Here is a 21,262-nt window from a genome sequence, read left to right as displayed (position 1 = left end):
ATTGAGGTCACAGGGAAGAATAGAATATATCTACCTTACATTCTCTTCCCCACCCCCCCTACCCCCAAGAAGTTTATCTCAGAAAAACTACAGACCTATTCATTTGGGATCATGCTTAAACATAAATTTCCTTCCAGTATTAAAGAACCAATCCTCAGAACATGCCACATATGTATGGATGAAGACAAAACAGGGGCTGGAGTGACAACTCAGCAAATAAAAGCACAAGTTGCTATTGCAGAGGACCCGAGTTTGGTTCCTATCACTCATGTAGAGTGGCTCACAACTGCCTGTAACTCCAGCTCCAGTGGAACCTGGAGTTTGATGGGCTTTGATGGGCACCTGCACTCACATGGATATGCCCACACATAGACTCATGCACCTATACATAATTAAAAATCCTCTTTTTAAATAAAGAAAACAAATAATATGGCTAAAGGCTTAAATCGTACATTCTGTGCCAGAATTAAGTACTCCAGCCTTGGTTTTTCAGACCTGAACTCTCTTTTTCTTACACTATGGGCCAGACGTGTGTGTCTACTGAGTATAATTAATCAAGAAGGTGTGTTAACCTCTCCTTCCTGAGCAGTCTGGGGTGTAACTTGCCTTCTCCCGCTGATTAGAAAGACCTCGCTGTATAACCGGTGAACTCTAGCCAACCACATGCATTCTTTAATCAGTAGAAGGTTACACGTGAGACTTTATGCAAAGCCAGTAAATGCAGGATGATTAATCTTGTTTTTTTTAGGAATGTAGAAAAGGTCACCAAAGTTAATGCTTCAAGGACAGAATTAAGAAGGAACACTTGCAAATGGGAGATTAATACAAAGAAGCGGATCAGAAACCAGATCTCCAAGTGAATATAAGTCAAAGATTTTAACTTTACTATAAAAATAATGATGGTGATTTAGGGGTGGTGCGAGGACAGCAGTGGTTGTAACTTGGTACATGTTGCCTCTTACAAGGAGGTAGGTGTGGTAGTTTTCCAAACAGCTTCAAGGGAGGGTAGTATATGTGTGACTGCAGCCAGTCAGGTGGCGGGAGGTCAGTGTTCAGCCTCTTTGCCTTCATTAAGAACCCACTAGAGTGAGTGAGCTTCAGATTTTCAGAGTCCTTCCCTCCCCTCCCATCCTCTTCCTTCTATCCCTCCATCTCTCCCTTCATTTCTGTCTTCCTATTTTGAGTTTCTCTATCTTCCAATTTACTTATCCCCCTCGGAAGTCGGTTTCAAGATTTTGCACCCAGTCTAATACAAACACTCTTAAGCCCATTTCTCAGAAAAGGCTCATGTAGAACAATTCTAAGGCTCAGGAAGACATCGCCTTGTTACAAATCGATTTCAATAGACCTTGGAAGAGCTGATGAAGGCAGCAAATGCAGGACCGGCTTTCCTGCTTGTCAATGCCTGTTTTATCTGTCTTCCTGGAGCATTATCCCTTCAGACAGGCACAGCCTGATGTGAGAGGAAGAGCTCGTCCAACAGTGTTGTGGAACACAGCTTTGACATCATTACATTCATGGGAAGAGGGACAGGGACCGGAGAGTCTGAGGGGGTCACTGCCATCCTGTCACTTGTGGTGAGGCCTACTGTCCTTCTCAGTGGGGCAAGACAGGGGTCATCTTAGCCTGAGCAGTTCAGGTCTGGGTGATTCTTATTGTTTTCTTTAAAGGGCAACTGGGTCATCCTTAGTTAGTCAGCTGAGAGAACAAGAAGGAAGATTTGAGCAAATGTTTTCCCAAAAGGTCTCTGGAGAAAATAGCCTTGCAATAGTTATCTCAAAAATAGAATTTTATTTAAAATAAATGTACAGTTCATTTAGAGAAAAATAATTATCTACAGGTCAGCAGGACTGGATGCGTTCCAATGTGTGTGCCTTTACAACACTGATGATTCTAAGATGCCTCCTGAGGCATCACCTGCTCTTAAATCATATTTTTAGTATCAAGTGTGATGTTTAAAAGAGACAAGACAGTTTTGTGAAAGTCATTTATTTTGCTCAACAACATTCTTTTCTCTCCAAGTGCATGTGTAAACTGAGAAACAGCCGGGTGTCAGGGCAGATTCTAGAACACTCAAGATCAGTTTTGAAGTTACAGCACCACTGTTTTATGAACAAGCCACATTTGTCCTGTCCTTGCTGGTGCATTCTCCACTTGGGCGCCTCAGACACTGAGAATTATTGTGTGGTAGTATGCTCTCTTCTTATGCTCTGAATCTCTTTCCTTCAAGCTCTCTCTCTTTCTCCCCAGATGGCCAAGGAAAAGGATCCTACCTAGTCTAGCATCTTGAAGGCATGGCTTAACTGTGCTATTCTGATGCCTCAGGATTGAGTTTTTTGTTCTGGGTAGGCAATCTAAAACAACAGAGAAACTGCATTAATGTTCTATAATCTGCTGGAAAGGAGAGTTGACAAGCATACACTGTGATATCCAGCTTAACGTTTACACAGGACAGCACCCTGTCCTGAGACTGTGGCAGCAAGCTCATTTGGTTAGGAATCTCACACGGTTCATAGCCTTAGCTTTTATATCTGAAAAAGGAAGATAATGTTCACCTATTAGAATTCCTAAGAAGCTCTAATAAAAGATGGAGAACACTTACTTAGCACGGCATTAAGCATATGGCAAGAACTGAAGGGCCATTAAAAACACTCCAACAGCCATTGAAAGACTCTGCAGGTTCCAATACTTGTTTCCATGTCCTAGGAGGAATGAAGATTGAAGCAGACGCATACCAGCTATGACTCCAGGCTTTAAACTATAGAGTCCTTTAAGGCTTTTCACCTGAGTGAGGTGAGATCTTTCCTGAACTTCAGTCTTCAGTGTAATGGGGAACAAGTATATCAGGGTGAAACGCCCTTGCTCTTCATTGAGTGAAGCTGCCTTCATTGTCCATTGGTAGTCACTTACCAGTTCCCGCGATGTGTAAAACACAGACTGACAGTGACAGTCAGTGCATTTGTCCATTACACATCAAATGCCAGACACTGTGCTCAGCTCTTGGATTCTATGTTTTATCCATCCCATTGCTAGCACGCACAGTTCAGAGAAACACGCACTGTTGACATCATGTGGAGAGCTCTAAACACACCCACCCAGCCGCCCATCTGACTTTGCCCCCAAACATAGCCAAGGAAGCCATTCTTGAGATATCCCAGAGTTATTGCCGAGCCCACACTCCCACCGTTTTCCTGTCTCACACTTGTCCCAGGCTCCACATAGACACACAGAGACAGACTTAAATGGACTCTGGGAAGCGATCCCACTTCATTCCTTTGTCTTGGATGAACCAGGTTCAGAAACACTGAAACAGTAAACAGACTGAAGTGGTGCTGTAAAGAGATGGGCCATGTGATCACAAACCTCAGTTTAGGACTCCCTCCTAACCTACAGCCAGCTCTCCACTGGAAGGTGGGTGGGGCGGAGCGTCATACAAACACGGTTATTATTAACCTTTTCATGAAGCTCTTGTGAGCTGGAAACCAAGCTGTGAGAAAAATAAGTGAACAAACAAGCAAACAACAAAAGCCCTGTAAAAAGCTGTCTCATCTGTAAAGTCATTTTCCTTTCTCCTTGAAAACAAGATATCCTCATAGATTTTTTTTCCATCTCTGGAATTTGTCCAGTTTAGGAGTCTAGAATATGGCTGAAGCAGGGACCTGATTCTCACTCTTTTCCATAAAAAATGAAGCATTAGCTTTAGAAACAAAAGCTTCAAAGTCTAGGTCAAGAGTACCTTTTTGTTGTTGCTGTTCTTGAACGTAAGTAAGCAAAAGGATCTGTGATTTTTTCTTTGTTTTGCCACAAGTGGAAGAAGTGCAGCGTTCACTAGGGCTTAAGGGATCATACTGTCCTGTTAAGAAGGAGTTTACTAGTTAAGAATGCTAGGAACTCAGTTCTCTTTATGTACGTGATGCATGGGGAGCCCACCAGCTTCACTGGGTTTGGAGTGAAGACAGCTAAAGGCTCGACTGGGGTGGGGCTCAGATTTCTGCAGTGTTCTCACTTGAAGTGAGTCCTTTAACTGACCAGCAATTAGCGCTGTTCAAAACCCACCTACTCACTTTTGAGAGGACATGCTCGACTTCTAATAATAAAAGCAATCAAGGCAAGTGCCCAAGGTGAAGCCTCAAAGAATTATTTTTGTCCCCTACTTATCCAAATCCAAAGGCTCAAAAATGATGTGAAATCCCTCAGGTAGGTGTTAGAATACTGTAAGGGAACTTGTTACCTACGGGGCCTACTTCTTGCTGAGAATCATGTAGCTTGCAACAACTTTTTAAAATTTTTGGCCTCTGAGACTTGGCTAGATTTCTTTACCAGGGTCTACATCTGTTGATTTTTCTGATTTTTGTAGATATTCCTCAAGTCCCTGGACATTCCATACCTCAGGTGGTAGTTTGGTTTAATTATAAATATCCTTTCGAAGAATTTAATGTTTGGTATTTTACATCTTAATGAATTATCTACTGCACTAATTAAGCTCTAAGGCAGTGGTTCTCAACCTTCCTAATGCTGCAACCCTTTAATACAGCTCCTCATCTTGTGGTGACCCCTCCCCCAACCATAAGATTATTTCATTGCTACTTCATAACTGTAATTTTGTGACTGTTATGAATCATAAACCTCTGATATGTATGATATCTGATATGTGACCTGCCAAAGGAGTTGTGACCCAGAGGTTGAGAGCCGCTGCTGTAGAAATTCAACCAACTTTACATCAACCCATCTCACACAGAGTTCTTAAGATCTTGTTTGGGTGACAAAGGCCAGCGTCTTCATTCCTTGTAAACTATTATACACTGAATCAACTAGCAGACTCACCAGATAACTAACTACTCTAGCAATATTTTACAATACTCTATCAATATTTAAGCACTTCATTTTTAAGAATGAGTTTGTGCTTTTTCAATTGCTGTGTTTCTAATATTGAGTTTTTACAGAAGAGATAAGGTTTTAAAAAACTGAAGTAACCTTGACTGTTTTAGATGCTAGCTCAGCCTTTTCTTCCCTGAGGAATCAATGCCTTTCTACAGGGCCCACCTCACAGTGGAGTGAGAGCATCTTGTCTGAGTTTTAAGCCTTGCATCTTCCTTCACTCCCAGGCATCTTGAGGCTTCAGAGTAAGAATGTGACAGCCAGTGTGATGGAAAACAAACTCAACTCTCCCCTTGACACAATAGAACCTTTTCATCTCCAGCTCCTTATCTGTTCTCCACACAAAGTTCCACAGATTCCTCACAGAAAGAATATGCTTACATGTCAGATATCAGACTGACAACCTTACAGTTACACTCTCCATGAAGCCATATTAGAATAATTTTTCTTACATCAGAAATACACGAGTTTGTGAAAACTGTTTCCCTTTCCCTATTACTGGGATTTCTGATTAAGTAGGTTTTGGGTGCGGCTCAAGGATCCTCATTTCTATTAGGTTCCTAACAGCCCATGATGCAGTTCCTGGGACAAGCTGAGAACCATAACTTAGACTCTTCAACCACGATGCTACCTAGTACCCTTCCTACCCATGTCCATGGTGAGACAGGCCAGACTCATATAAGAATGAAGCCTCTTCCCACGCCATAGAAGGCACTTGTCTTTGACCTACAAATAGTGACAGAACATGAACAACAAAGCCTGAGAATGCATGGGGACACGTGTTTCTAGATCGTTGTGAAAAAAAAAAAATAAGAAAAATAAATCTTCTGTTAGCAAAAAGGAATTCTAGGAAGACAGTGTCTTTTATAAGATTAAAATATACATGGGCTGGGTGTAGTGGTGCAGGCATGTAATCCTAGAAGTGGGGAGGCTGAGGCAGGAGCATTGCAAGCTTTTGAGGCCAACAAAGGAAGAAAAGAAGGAAGGAAGGAGAGAAGGATGGGGAGGTTATAGGTTTGGGGCAACAAATACTACATGGTACCTAACCCTTTAGTTAGTTCTTGGTTGTAAAAGATACTAGCCCGGTTATGGACTTAGTTATATAATATCAAGAACTATAGCTTAGATGTCTAGAACATTTGGTGCTACTGTTCCCAGAAGCTCATCTTACAGGAATAATCAGAACCATGGTTAAGCTGCTTGGTTTAATTTTTTTAGCACTTGAAAAAAAAATGTACAGTAGTTTGAAGTCAGTCTTTGCAAACCTCCATGGAGGTCAAAGATTTCATTCATACGTACAAAATTAGTTTACAAATTTCTTTTTTGGCAATTTCATCTTAGTAACCCGTTTTATCCTATTGCCATTGTCCCAACCATTGAAAAAGTTTACAATAATTTACATAGAAATATCTTCAAAGTGCTTAAGAATAGTGATTGTTCTCTGGGATATGTACAGGGGGCCTATACAGTGTATGTACAGGTGGGAGTCACTATAGCACAAGGTTCGTTGCTGGAATATGGCTTTCTAGGAAAGTGCATATTTGGCCAGAGATGGCAATACTGTCTAGAGATTCAAGGGTTACAGATACTTGGTAACCACATCCAAAGCTGAAGTAGAATGTGGCCAAGAATATTTACAAAAGTAATATAAAAATGGTCAAGTACACAAACTTGACCCACGAAAAAAATATCTTGGTGTTCTTCCAGGTGGGAGGAAGAAAAGAGACTTCAGCCCTGGCTTGGTTACCATTCCAGAGTCGGTGTTACTGGGTTAGACCTCACAGGTCAAGACTTGTTCAGATGTCAAGCCAGGTCGTCATCTGTGCTTACGACTGATATCTGCAGAGAAGAAAAGGTTCTGTTGAGCTTGATATCACGCACTATTACAACTCCATGATGTAGACTTGGTTTTTGAGCTGGCCATTCGAGGACAGAGTTGGAGGTCAGATACACAAGTTGTATTCGTGTCCCCAGCCTGAAAATCTAAAACTCAAAGGGCTCCTAAATTTGAAGTCTTCTGAGTATCACCTTGACACTGCACCTAGGAAATTCCACACTTTACCTTATGTTATCGGTTGTGCTAAAAACAAATACACATTAACATATTGTGTAAAATATCTTAGGCAAAGCATTTAAGAATAGTAAAACAAATGGATTTTGTGTTTAAACTTTGCATGTATGCAAAAACTCCAAAATCCACCTTCCCCTCACCCTGTTAAAATATCCCCAATCCCAAACACTTCTTGCACCAGGTATTTCAAATAAGGGATACTTAACCTGTACCTACATGGTAGGGAAAAACACAGAACAAAACCAGCGTGACTGATTCTGTTTAAGAATTGTAAATCCTAAAGACAAATGTGAAAAGACATAAAATGTGAGCTTAGCAGGGTTCCATGTTCTACCAAAAGCTTGCAAGGGACTGTTCCTGTTCATCATATTTCATTCAGCCTGGTTCTGAAGTAGAGGCCAAATATGTGCTTGGGTTTTTAGGGGGAAAACAACAATTAATTGCTGTTGTTGCTCCTGCAGAAAGCTGGCTCTCCTGGGTGGGCAGGAGCACCTCCTCAAGGAAAGCATTTAGTACTTCGGCTAATTGAATCTTACTCAAGCTGTTGACTTTCAACCAGCTCACTCTACACAATCCTTATCTGTCCAAACTGGTTTGCCTTTACCTGTCCAGTATGCAAGGAACTTAAGTTTAAAAAGAAGCTAGTTGGTTCATACTGCTATTTACATGTCATTTCTATAATCTAAAATAATGTCAGGGCTCAGTTTCCTTCTTCTGTGAATGTCATGCTTGTTAACTGACCCTTCTAGTGGGGCAGACATTAGCTTCTAACATGGAGTCAGTGGATAAAGTGTCCAGGTACTCAGTGATCCTTCCCAGACCAGGTATCCAGAGCGAGTGGCTCTTGTTTCCTTTGAAGAGACTCATGTCAAGCCACAGTGAATACAGCCAAAGCACACTTACTGCTGGGTATGTGTGTCCTACAGAAGCGCTGTGTCTACCAATGTCTATTGATAGGTCCTCTTCAGTGGTCTTCAAGTACACAGGATTGTCAAAGTTCATGCTTTTCATGTTTTTATGTTGCCAATTCCGCCACATCAAGTAGCCACCTACTGCTGCCATCACTAAGAGCACTGAAAAAAAAAAAAAAAGAGAGACAACTAAATGAAGTCTAATGTTCATGGATCCATGGTAATTGACACTAACAAAAGTTCCATGGCTTAGGGAGCTTGGGTAACTAGAAGTTGAAATACAGGTGAGACAACATTTTGAAGTAAGTTCAACCCACTGGTTGTGTGAATCTTTGCATTGGGGGGAAGTGCACCCAGGGAAGTGTAGAGTCCCGAGACCTAACCCTAGGGCCAACAGAAGGAAAATCACAGAAGCCTTTGGAGTGCAAGTCAAGTGGCCCTAGTGTGTTAGGTCAACCAGTAAGCCAGGTCAATTGAGGCCATTAAAGCAAAGTGCCCTGAAAGTGGCTTTAGAGATCCTTGCTCCTGAGTTTGAAAATCTTTAACTATTTTTAATTTACCCTTCCTGAATTCTACAGCTTTTTCAAAAAACATTTGATTCTTTGCTCACCTCTTCTTTGGGAATCATTATATACAACAAATGGGACTAGAACAAAACTCTTATCAAAGGGACTTCTTCTCAGTAGGGATAAGCAAGACTCACAAGCTCAACACACACAACAAGACCCTTTAGGCAAGTGATGCATATTCACCAGTGTCCATTGTTATGTGAAAGATAACATTGAAGAGTAGGTACCAGGGAGGCAAGGAAGTGAACGCAATTCAGCATCTCATGTGTTATGACAGCAGAAAAAACCATAGGAAGGCGGCTGCCCATTAACTAAGACCGTCCATAAGATCCATATGAGAAACAAATTTACTTACAGAGAGGAAGGACAGCCCAGGCAGCTGAAGTCCCTTTTGGGGGAACACTGACCTCTGATACTGCTGTGGTCACATTGATTCCTACAAGGACATACAAGGAATCAGTCTGAAAATTTTTTAATTAAGACTTAGAAATCTACTCGTTAGGTAGAGATCCTCCTACCTTTTACCTAATATTGATCTCTAATATGGACTATAATTCTCTACCAGAAGATCTTTGGCTTAGAATTATTTGAGTTATATGGCCATTTCACCAACAAGTTTAAATAAGTCACAGGAATCCAGGATATGCAGATTCTATGTCTTTGTACTTTAGGCACAAGTAGCCAGTCGGGGCAGAACCAGTAGTTAAAGGCTGCATTAAGTAAGCGGCAGTTAGTTGAGATTAACAGTTGCAGTACTGGACCCAATACCTCCAGGAACCAGTCCACTAGTTCGTAGAATGTCTGTTGTGTTGGTATCTTTTGTCTCACTGTAAGTCACAGGAGTTGAAGTACCTGGATTATAAAAACCAAGAACCTGGTTAAGGCCAAGGTTCCTGAATTTTGGCCGGTTGCATAGTCCAGAGAAGTCATGTTGAAAGGTTATTTTAACTCCAGGTAAAAGAGACAACCCACTGCAGAATTAACTTGTAAGATAGACGTATCTAACTAGAGAGAAATAGTCAGCTTTGTGCAAAAACCCGGAAACAGGAAATGCTGGGCCGGGCGGTCAGTATGTAGAATTTGACAACTCAGAATGATTCACAAACACATGGATTCTCTCTCAACAAAACTCCAAGCTCCTGAAACAACCACAAACGTGCTCAAGAATTCTCTGCTGTGCAGTGTACACCAGGTGGTCTTGCAACCATTGTCAGCACTATGTGAGTGCCTTACAACCAGCAAGTTCAGTTCACTGCTTAATCAAAAGCTGAGAATAAAATATTAAATTTCGAGTCCAGACTATCTGTGATTTTAAACTTGTGTCATTTACTGAAGCCAGTAAATGTTCTGCAACCATGGCCTCCTTCCTCTAGTGCCTTCAGTATATTTGTTCTGCCCTCAATGGAAGATTCTAATTAGTTAAAAATAGGCTAGCTTAGGTGTTTTATAGAGCAATGGGTACAAATTAGCATGTAGTGCATTGACACTTGGGTCCCTTATAAACTCATCTGATGTTGAAATGGGTCACAGGTCAGGCCCCGAGTACTGATAGAATGCCCGCCATGCCACCGTAATGCTTAGTCACCTATTCTGAAGCCGATTTCAAAGGTGAGCTACAACAGAGTCTCTGGAATCTGAGCACATTGCGGCTGGTGTCTTATAGTGATAGTTCTAGGTCTTGCTTGTGGTTGAAATGTGGGAAGCCTTACTTTGACACCCTCGTCCATTTTCCTCGAGATTGTACCCATTGGGACAGGAACAGGTATATTTCGGAGAGTGATCATTAATCTGTGGTGCTGGGAGGCAGAGGTATTCACACCCTCCATTCTCCATATCTTCTTCACACCAATTTTTACCTAGTCAGAGAAAAAAATGTTCTTTAAAATGGGCATTGCGGTGTTAGCCATCTATAGTCTCTATGGAGTTTAAGGTTGTCCACCCTCTCAGTCCTTCAAGGGAAGCTATCACTGATGAAAAAGGGGTATTGGTGTTGAATGGGTATCCATCAATACACTGGAAGCACACTCTAAAGATACCAGAATCAGAGGCGTCTTAGAAGTAGAGTAAGAGTCATGGCTTCCATAGGCACGTGTGAAGGGAGGTGAGAGGCCAGGCCTGCCTCACACGCTTTGTACAAAGCTTAGAGTGAAGAGTCAGAGGGGGGGGAGGCTTTATTTTGACTTACTCCTACAAAGCAGAAGGGAACTCAGCCACAGGTGTGTGTGTGTGTGTGTGTGTGTGTGTGTGTGTGTGTGTGTGTGTAATTAGATAGATGGGCTGGTGTTCTGGGAAGGATAAAACATGTCTAGACACAACTGATAATTTGCTAAATACTCAATATAAGATGTGCCATGGGAGAGAATAGGTGTTACAAACTAAGTTGTGTCCCTGTGTAAAAATTTGCCCACTGAAGTCCTAACTGCCAATATCTTAGAATGTGACTTTATTTGTAGATATTGTTTTGACAGAGGTGATCAAGTTAAGATCAGGCCATTAGGGTGGGTCTTAACCCCGTGTCCAGTGTCCTTTGCAGAAGATGAAATGTGGGCATAGCATGTATGAAAAGAAGGTGTGAATAGACACTGGGGGAAATGACCATCCTCAAGCCTACAAGAGGGTCTGAGATACAGCCCAAGTCCCAAAAGGAACTAACTCACCAGCACATTGACTTTGGACTTTTAGTTTTCAAAATTCTGATAGAGTACCTTTCTATTGTTTAAGGCACTCACATTATAGTATTTTGCTACAGTAAACCTAGAAAACTAATCATTAGATGTATCTGTGGCCTGAAGGCTACCATGGAAGCTGGTACAACAGGCTTAGCAAGGAAGGTCCAGAATATCAAAATGAAAGCTATGCCACTGAGGGTTAGAAGGAGCTAAGAGCTGATCTAAAGCCATGTCTTTAAGGTGGCTGGAATGAGTTATCAGGCATCAGGTGTGGAGTTTGGCCTAGGGCTCAAGAGGACAAAGGTTCCATTTTACAGGAAGTTGAGTTGCTAAGGAGCCAGTAGGTGGTAGGTTTTGGATCATAGTACTCCTGTTGCATGGTCATTAAGGAGTGGGTTTTTTTGTGGTACCTGATGGCTGGATAAGTTCATGGTAGACAATGATGTCTTGGGCATCATTGAGGTTGTTGACTAAAGTAGCCAGCTCTGTCCCAGTGAATTTATTGGCACCATATACTGCTTCGTTTTCCCCATCTATCCAGTAGACACGATCCTAAAAACAGAACCCCTGCAATTAACATATACACCCAAGACTGACAGAAGATCTAAAATTTTCACCATTTAATGGGAAAAGGTCACTGAACAATCCTCTGGAACACTGAGCACAAACGGAAAGTGAGGCAAGTTCAGGCCTCTTGAAATTCTCTTGAGGATTTAGTGTCTAATGTATACCAGGCTTTAGGTAAAAGTTTTTCAGTTGTCTTCTGCTCCCTCCTCTTCCCACACACCTGTTCGAAAACTGTCCACTTAGATATGAGGCATATGTCTTACCTCAAATATTGTGAGTGCAAGAGGATGAGCTAGGAACTCTAGAGACTTGAGCACTATCCTACGATCTTGACCATTCAAGTCCACACTAGACAGCATGTGCAACTTGGAATCCAGCCAGTAGAGGCGGCTTTTCACAAGGTCTAGGCAGGAAAAGAGTTGACATTATATGAACTGTTGCTACTCTGGCTTCTATTGAAAATACCCAAGTAATCCGTGATCTTCTCTCTCAGGGGGTCTTAATGGGGACACCCTAATACTTGTCAAATCACCAACAGAACATGTGTCTGCATTCCCTCTGTGGGGGGCAATGGGATTTCAATGACTCAGGATATGTTACATTATAGAAAGTGTTAAAAAAGAAAGAAAGAAAGAAAGAAAAGAGAACGCTTGTATTTTGTACTTCTTCCCAGATAATTCAAAATGAAACAGTTAAAGTCACCACTCAGGAAAGGCAAAGGTACCCAGGCCTGTAGTGTTCCACATGAGAACCCCAAAGATCCAAGATCCACTGAGTTTCCATTGCATAGTAGTCCAACTAGATGACAAGCCAGCCGTACAGGTACCCATAATTTAAGACCACCAAAGTTTCTGCTATAGCTGGAACTAGAAGAGTCATCTCAAACTCACAAAGACTATACATTTAAACACTATGAAGGCAGTTAACTAGTGAGTGAGGGGCAGGACATACATACCAAGTGTAATTCCATTAGGCCATTGGATGTCCTCTGTCACCAGTGGATGCCTGTCAAATCCATTCATTCCTGCTTTTTCTATTTTAGCTGGTTCCCCCCAGTCTGACCAGTAAACAAAGCTGGGAAGAGTTCAATCAGAAATATGCCTTAATGTCTTAGAAGTAATAAAATTGTAACTTAAAACAAAAGCTTAAAGAGTGAGCAGAGAACTCTTGAGATTGAGGCTCTTGAGATAAACGCTGATGCTTATGGCTCTAATTATGTCTTGAGTAAACTAAATTTAACAGTTGGAATTCCCAAGGGTTGGAGGCAGAGCTCAGTGGTAGATCATTTGGCCCACCATGTGTGAGGCTCTACACCCACTCCTCAGGACTATAGGACACAATAATATATTTCCAAGTTACAGCCATATTAGTCTGTGTTGATCTGATCTATAAGTATCAACTCAAAGTCACAAGGTTGTCCATTTCCTTTCTAAAGGCACAGGATCTCTGTGTAGCCTTAACTGTCCTGGACTGGCTTTGTAGACCAGGCTGGCCTCGAATTCTCAGAGATCCACCTGCCTCCCAAATGCTCAGATTATAGGCATGCACCACCACCTCCTGGCGAGGGTCTGTTTATTTCAATTGAACTTTTACACAATTTGCATTTTTAGATAGAAGCCTCGAGGGGGACAGAGTTATGCAAATCCTAATATTTCCTGCAAGTCTTAGATATGACCACCCAGAACTAACTAACTAACCCAGCAAAGCATTCTGATTTCTCATACACACACATGCACACACACACACACACACACACACACACACACACACACACACACATACACAATTTGTGCAGAAGCTAGGTAGGCAAAGGACGCAAACATACTTTTGTATGTTTATGTAATGCATAAACTCTAAAGCCTCACCAATGCCACCAAGCAGCTGGGTAAGGAGTGAGGTTGGCAGAGCCCATCACACACAAGGGCTGCTCCATATTTTGTCATTCATAACTTTTTTTTAGTAGCATATATATTCATTATGTATTGTGATTAGTTTGAAGAAGATATTTTCACTCAAGTTTATCATGTGCACAATGGAATTATATTTAGCCATAGAGAAGAAGGAAATTATGCCATTTTTCAGGGAAATGGAGGCTACTGGAGGTTATCATATCAAGTGAAGAAAGACACCAATAGCAAAAATCACATCTTGTCTCCTATTTGTAGAGCCTAAATTTTATGAAGACATATAAATTATTTGTGTGTGTGAGAGAGAGGGGGGTGGTGTGGGGAGACAGAGAGGCAGACAGGGAGAGACAAACAGAGAGAGACAGAGAGATAAGAGAAGAAAGAGAATTAGCTAGAGGGGTAGGGGGAAAGTGGGAGGGCTGGGCCATGAACACTGTCATTGATGTCTTGAACCATATGATTCTGTTCCTGGGCACTCTTAGGATAAGTGAGGTCTTTATGAGAAAAGCTCTTTATCAACATTTTATGAGAAAAGCTACTGACCTATGTGTCTAGCACCCAAAAGACCATGTGAAGGAAAACACAGGATACAAACCCAGACAATGGGTCCACAGCTATGGAGGCGGGCTCTCGCAAGTCAGAGTTAAACAGGAATTTCCTCTTGGCTCCATCTAGGGTAGCTACTGAAATAGTCTTAGAAGCCGCATCAGTCCAGTAGATGGTCTTGTACACCCAATCAACAGCAATGGCTGCAGGATTATAGACATTGTCGATCATTTTAAAATGTCTACCAACCTTGTCATCAATTGAGGCACTGAAACAGAATAGGTCACAAGAAATTTAAACATTGTCACCATTGGACCCTGGAGAATGAATTTTCTGCTTATAAAATGTTCAAGGACTTTACTCAGAAAGGTCTCTGGGAACCCCATAGCTCACCCTGAAATTATTCAGCCATGCTGCTCGGGGATGAAAAGTTAGTAACACTATAGCTTATCTAGGTGTGGATATGAATTCTAGATACAAGCCCAACAAAATTGGAAGAGCAGCATTTGACTCAGCAGCCATTATCCCAGGTCTACAGTTCGCACTGAGGAAAGGCTGCTACCATCATTTCTATGTGCAGCAAGAGAAGACAGTTCACAATTATAAACGGGGAGAAAATATGATGAATTCAGATGTCATCTGTAGGCATAGTTCACCTTTTATGTCATGAACAACAATTCTCTCCTAAGTAGTAGCTAATGGTAATAGCTTAAAAGCCAGTGCAAGATTCAATACCTCCAGCTAACTAGGTCATAGACTAGAGCTAGAGATGAGAAAAGACCCACCCTCTACCCCAATCGTTTGCACAGTCCCAATGACAGCGACTTAGATGGCCAGATGTCAGGAACACAAGGGAGAGTTACCTGAAGATGGCCTTTTGGCTTAGATCAGCCCAAAATAGCTTCTGAGCTGCAATGTCAGCGTCAAGGGCCACGGTGTTTCTTAGTTGTTCTACAAGTTGGATGTATTCCTTCCTCTCTAGTCCGATCTTCCTGATGTCTCTTCGATTAGTGAAGATCAGACTTGGCTCTTTCCCTTAAGATATAAGCCACCCTGGTTTAGTTTTGCTATAAGGCAAGATCTTCTAAGTCACCTCCTCCCCAGAGGACCACTTAGAAAACTACTGCTGAGCATCTCAGCAGTACCCAGCCAGGGGTCCCAAGCCCTGGGACCTGTAAGTATGTCTACCCTATTGAGGAAGGCAGTCTTGGTGTTACAGCACGGCAGCTGATAAACAAGTTACTTGTTTGAATTGTGCTGTTTCAGAAGCAGAAAGGAAGCAATATGGCAAATATTCATAGCATTCTAAGAAAAAGGAAGTACCAAGGCAGATGCATGGAAAGATGGTCTACTTTCAGCTATTCCCGCTGCACTAGGACTTTGGTAGCATTGCTCTGGGGTATGGCTTTATGTGTAGGTTGGCTGCTGCAGTCACCAGCTGTTACTTCTTAGAATCATTGACTCAGCCGCCCAAGCCCATTTACCTACTGCCTTGCACACGCCAGTGGCAAGATCCATTTGATAGCCACGACTGCATTCACACTTATAACCGCCTTTTAAGTTGATACAGATTTGACTGCAGATCCCCGGGTTTTGGCATTCATCGATATCTAGGAGGGAAATTAGAGTTAGTCTTGCTGTCCCTGTGCCTTACTAGATGCTTGTTGCTCTTTCCCACGTCCCCTGGAGGCCACACTCTTTGTTTCAACTCACCTCCGCAGGTTTTCCTATCTATCAGTTCAAACCCAGCTGCACAGTCACATTCATAACCTATAACTAGGTCTTTGCAGATATGGGAACAGCCACCGTTATTAACCAAGCACTCATTGATATCTGGGGGGAAAAAAAAAGGTAGCAGGGTCAACTAATAGCTTGTTGTTGTTGTTGCTGTGTTTTTTTTAGTATGTTAGATTTATCCTTTTAGACTTCCACCCCTTACCTGAGCCAACCCTCTGAAGATGTCACACATGGCTCCCTCCCAACTTCATGTGTCCATTTTTGTTTTCTCTTTTGTAACCCAGAAGAACCCAAACTAACATGTCAACTTATTCTCAATTGATAGGTAGTTGTCTTATTTCTATTTAATCTCTGGCTATTGGTGGTGGCTTTTCTAAGATTTGATTATTTGTTTTGTAGATACACATTCCAGGCTGAATGGGAGGCTACCACTTAGTTCCGCAGGGTCTGCTCAAGCTTTTCTATTATCCTTAGTTATCTTAAGAGATCCTAAACTCTTGAGTTTGTCACTGGCTAGAGTTCCCATTTCATAACACTTTATCTTTAAGCTTAAGTATTAAATTTTAGTTCATTCTGAGCTCAGCAGGGCACTACGCAGGGTCCAAACAGCATTGGCTCCAAAGGGCTGAATGCAATCTCCCACTTTGGCCTCAAGCAAGTCCCCTCACTTACGACATTCTTTAAGGGGCTCGTCACTCCAATCTCTGCAGTCCTGCTCCTGGTCGCATACTTTGCTGATGTCTATGCATTCCCCACTTCTGCACTTGAACTTTCCAGGACCCAAGCACTGATTGGCTGTAAAACCAAACACAGGAGAGACGTTCCACTTTGGTCCGACAGGAGCAACCACTGGCCTAATGGCACGCAACAGAGAGAACCTCACCATTTTTGCAGTTGACTTCATCAGAGCCATCAACACAGTCTCGGATGCCATTGCATTGCCTGCTGCCATGGATGCAGCTACCATCTTCACATTCAAACTGGTCAGGTCTGCAGGTCCGAGAAGCTAGGAAAGGAGGTAACACAATGGGATGAAACCAGCCAAATAGTTCCCTAGCTGGCACATGGAAGAGAAGTGAAAAGTTACTTACGGCAGTTGACCTCATCACTGCCATCCTTGCAGTCAGGGTCTCCATCACATCGCCATTTTTTGTGAATGCACTCTCCAGAGCCACACTGGATCTCACTGGCAGGACATTTGGTATGCATCACTGGCAGACGGCCACATTGTTCAAGAGACTCATCTGACTGGTCAGAGCAGTCTGCGTCGTCATCACACACCCAGCTGAGGGGGATGCAGGAAGACGTGCTGCACTGGAACTCATGGGTACCACAGGTTGGTGGTGCACAGTCCAGTTCATCACTGCCATCATCACAGTCATCCTGGCCATTGCACACAAAGTTCCTGGAGACGCAGCGGCCACTGGAGCAAGTGAACTCGTCAGCATTACATGTTATGTTGCCTGTTAGAGGGAAGACGCCCCATTGAAAGCGCATCAGCATCTTTTAGAAAAAAATACAAGACTCTCATCATAAATCAAATAAAATTGATCTTTGATAATTAATTTTAGCTCTCTAATTTAAAAGATATAATGCTCTTATATTGAGAATGAGTTTCTGAAATATGACAAGACAATTCCACAGTATAAAATAAGACGCAGCCATACTATATATAAGAGCAGAAACAAAGGACCAAGAAAAAAGTAGAAGGCTAGAAACTAATTTGAGATGAGACCCACAACTGACACTTAAAGGGATAGCGCTCAATGGCTTAAGCTGGTATTGGGTATTTCATTTTGGAAGGCAGAGTTATACCTAGACCTATAGGTATAGTTATATACCTATTGCATATCAGCCCAAATCACATCACTAGCTGAGACTATGCATCAGCCACATGGGCAATGTATAATGGGTATTAAGGCACAGTCCAAAAGGAAACAAACCAAAGAAGACTCTACATGGCTCCTTTCTTTTGGGTCCTTAAAATAAGCATTAAGATTACCATCTTAATAATTCTCCGTTTTTTTTTTTTTTTTTTTTTTTTTTAAAGAAGTCATTGCTAGGGCCAGAATCACAGACTAGCAACCCTGCATGCTACTGATGACAAGGTAGCTAGCTTAGATTTTGATTAAATTCCTGCCAGACATACCAAGGTCACAATTTGATGGTAATTGGACAGGAGACCACGACTCTCTTGGGAAGCACAGTGTAGATTTGTAAGGGAAATGCTTGGCAGCTCCAGGGCTCACCATGGCAATGTATGAAGCTCAGTTCTATGACTGAACATGAAACTCATTGGACTAGGTGCAGTGGTATTGTCCTCATGAAGTGACTCACAGTGTTTGACCTGCAAGGACCCTGCTCTCCCTTGGATGCTACTGAAGCCTGAAGTCAAGCTCATCAGAGTCAGATTCTACAAGTGTCATGAGGGTGGTTAGCTTGAAAGAAGATGCAGAGCAATGTTTGTTCAACCTACAGATTTTCCCCAGGACCTCACCGTTAACAATGGAACACTTCGTTCTAGACTTTCCAAGAATATAAGCATGGAAGAATGGGAAACAGTGCTAGCATTCAGAGACAGCAATCATAAGAGGACACAGAGGTTGGGTAGGCCTTAAGTTTTTGCTGGCAACATACTAGATCATGCTTCTATGCTAACTCAACCATAAATTCCAGTTGGTGGAAACGTTTGTCTCATACTCAAATACATTATTCCAAGACACTAACCTAACTAAGCCTATGGGTGTGTCCACTGGCCCCATCACATAGTTTCATTGAGCCAATGTAAGGAAGGCCCATGAATTACTGTCATAAAAGGTAAATGCCCACACTGATACTACCTTACAATGCTAAATGCTGAATATAAGCACCAAGATGGGTTCTCTGCTTGCTTCTACTTGCCTGGAAGACACACCAGGCAATGGCCAATTACCAGGAAAAGGCCTTTCATAGTTTTATGGCAGTCAGGAAGGACAAATATTGAGCAGGCAGTGAAGCCACTGAAAAGTGAGTAGGTGGCACTGCGTCTTCGGGCTTACGTTAGCATCTCTTGTTCACCTTTCTTTAGGAAAAGGGTCTGTGGGGTACGCCACTGCACACTGGTCTTCTTACCACAGCTTTCTTCATCTTCTCCATTGTCACAATCATTTTCACCATCACATCTCCAGGACACTGGGATACACTGAGTAGAATGGGCGCCACAGCTGATTTCATTTATGCGGCACGTTCTCATATCTGTTGACGACATACAGTCTCAAAAGAGCCTCCAAACTGGTCAGCGCAAAGCTGCTGCTCCCGTGCTGCCTGGAAGTGCAACACCTGGGACTCAGTGGTCAGGTACATGGGGCACACTGAGTAGTGGAAGCCAGGCAGGTCCTTCGGCAGCTCCATCCTTAGAAGCTATGCCAAGCAAGGCCACCTGGCAGCATACCCGAGAACCTTGACCAAGTCACTCCTTCAAGGTTCTGCCGCATGCTTAGTTCTGGCTTTTGTTTTACTTGGCACAGTTAAGTTGATTTGTTGGCCTGTTCCTAGTCCATTACTTATTTTTTTTTTTTTTTTATCAGTGGGCACAGCAGATACTGTCACCTAATCTTGACTTCATTAAAGGTCATAGGCTAATATCTATGCTATGAGACCATCCACGGGACAGTTTCCTTCCTAGTCTTCCTTTCACAGCTTTTTTATTTATTCAAAACAAGCATATACCCTATCATTAACCACCAAGACATGGGGCTGAATCTGTGCAGATCTTGTCTAGGACCCTTGGGTTGCTAACTCTCTGGCTGTCACTGCCACTTCTTTGCTAGAAAGGGAAAGTCCAACCTTAGTTATTTTCATAATCATATCCTAAAGCTAAACTTGGTTCATGTTTATTCTTCTTCTTCTGCATCAGCAGGACTCTACTGCGGTGACCACCTCCAACTTTTCCTCATCTTAGCATCCCAGTGATCTCAGTTTATTTGCTCCCAACACACCTTTCTCTATGGCTTTGAGACTCTCTCCTGCATACCATCCTATGAGAAGAGAGATATATTTGTACCTTTATGAAGATTTTCTTATTCCACAACAGACTCTATGGTCCCTGCTTTAGCTTATGCATTTGTTAAAAATTCCCAAATTACCCCATTACTAACTATCTTGATGTTTTAATAATAACAGGATTTCATACTATGAAAACCTGTGTATTTCAAAGCTTATGTGTGACTCTTTGGAAACCTTTACATCTTGACTTCACTTCCAGGATCAGGGGACCATCATCTACTCAGGTATTGTCAAGCGTTTGAAGTCTTGCACCTAGTCAAGGAGTTCTTAATTGAATCTGCTGGCTTCAGTCGCAGGTATTCAAATGAGGAAGCTACCCAAGAGAATGTCAGTCTTGTTAGACTAGGGAAAGCAGTCTTTAAAGGAGATGGAATGACTGTTAATAGCTGGAATGACCTTCAAGTCAGTTGGCCTCAAGTTTAAGGCAGGCAAAGAAAAACGAATGCCAAGCAATCGATAAAGCATCACTTGGACAGAGACAGAACAGCACGAAAGAGATCAAGTTGAAAGCAATTAAGGCACACTCACGGCACTGCTCTGGGCTTTCATCGGAACCATCTTCACAATCAGGATCCCCGTCACACTGCCATCTGTTAGGAACACACTGGCCGTTTTTGCACACGAAGTCAGACTCAGCGCAGGTCTTCTTTACTATAAGAGTTTATTCTCAGAGTTAGAATTAAAGTCAACTACCCCAAACCCCAATTTTCATATTAGGGTAAAAGCTGTCATTTGGTACGTTTTCCTTTAAAAGTAGTGCTGGATCAGTTGACTGACACTCAAACTGTTGACATCTTTTAAAAGCTCATCTTCACCTCATAGATTTCAGAGGATGGAGCTATTCATTGGAGAGCCTTGGAAGACAGTAAAGTCAAGGAATGACAAAGGCTGCCCATTGTCTTATGACCCAGGGACACCTTAAAATGAACTGGTCTGTTTACAGTGTTAACACCATGGATTTCTTCCAGCTCACTGATACACTCTCAGGTGTTTTTCTCTAAGACCATTTTCTGTCCCTATAATGGAGCACTTGAGAATGGGCAATTTATAAAGGAAAAGAACATATTTCAGCCCAAGGTTCTGAATGCTGGCAATCCCAAGAGTGTGCCACTGGCACCTGCTTAACTCTGGGTGAGGACCACGTGCCCTGCTTCCCAGACTCTTCTCTTAGTCATTAATCTGGTCCAGGGAGAAAGGATTATTTATCCCTCTCACTGATCTAATCAATTCCTAAATGCCCTGCACCTCTCAACACCATACTATTAAAAATCAAACTTCGGCATGAGCTCTGGAGGAGACAAACCGTAGAAAAGATTAAGAAGCCAACACTTCATCCTATTGCAGGACCTTAGGATGACTATTT

The 21,262-nt window shown here is 42.3% G+C and overlaps 1 protein-coding gene across 4 annotated transcripts in view; it reads right to left on the bottom strand.

Moving 5' to 3' along the window:
* Positions 1–6,103: 6,103 nt before the first annotated feature.
* The window catches only part of Vldlr (very low density lipoprotein receptor), a 34,798-nt gene continuing 19,639 nt past the window's right edge, over positions 6,104–21,262 (bottom strand). The window contains exons 3-19 of one of the 4 annotated variants that reach the window (XM_051146291.1): positions 20,428–20,550; positions 18,967–19,089; positions 16,947–17,318; positions 16,739–16,861; positions 16,528–16,650; positions 15,832–15,951; positions 15,603–15,728; positions 14,982–15,153; positions 14,168–14,386; positions 12,621–12,739; positions 11,929–12,068; positions 11,509–11,650; positions 10,139–10,285; positions 9,198–9,281; positions 8,785–8,865; positions 7,853–8,022; positions 6,104–6,717 (exon numbers count right to left, since the gene is read on the bottom strand). In XM_051146291.1, the coding sequence (XP_051002248.1) occupies positions 6,682–6,717; positions 7,853–8,022; positions 8,785–8,865; positions 9,198–9,281; positions 10,139–10,285; positions 11,509–11,650; positions 11,929–12,068; positions 12,621–12,739; positions 14,168–14,386; positions 14,982–15,153; positions 15,603–15,728; positions 15,832–15,951; positions 16,528–16,650; positions 16,739–16,861; positions 16,947–17,318; positions 18,967–19,089; positions 20,428–20,550 (2,420 nt within the window). In that variant the 3' untranslated portion in view covers positions 6,104–6,681. The remainder of the gene's footprint in view (positions 6,718–7,852; positions 8,023–8,784; positions 8,866–9,197; positions 9,282–10,138; positions 10,286–11,508; positions 11,651–11,928; positions 12,069–12,620; positions 12,740–14,167; positions 14,387–14,981; positions 15,154–15,602; positions 15,729–15,831; positions 15,952–16,527; positions 16,651–16,738; positions 16,862–16,946; positions 17,319–18,966; positions 19,090–20,427; positions 20,551–21,262) is intronic. The other 3 variants (XM_051146288.1, XM_051146290.1, XM_051146292.1) reach the window with 3 other exon arrangements.

This window comes from Acomys russatus, chromosome 5, assembly GCF_903995435.1.
Source record: "Acomys russatus chromosome 5, mAcoRus1.1, whole genome shotgun sequence".
NCBI classification, from domain to species: domain Eukaryota; kingdom Metazoa; phylum Chordata; class Mammalia; order Rodentia; family Muridae; genus Acomys; species Acomys russatus.
The sequence above is the reverse complement of the archived record's forward strand: the minus strand, read 5'-3'. Positions and strand labels throughout refer to the sequence as shown.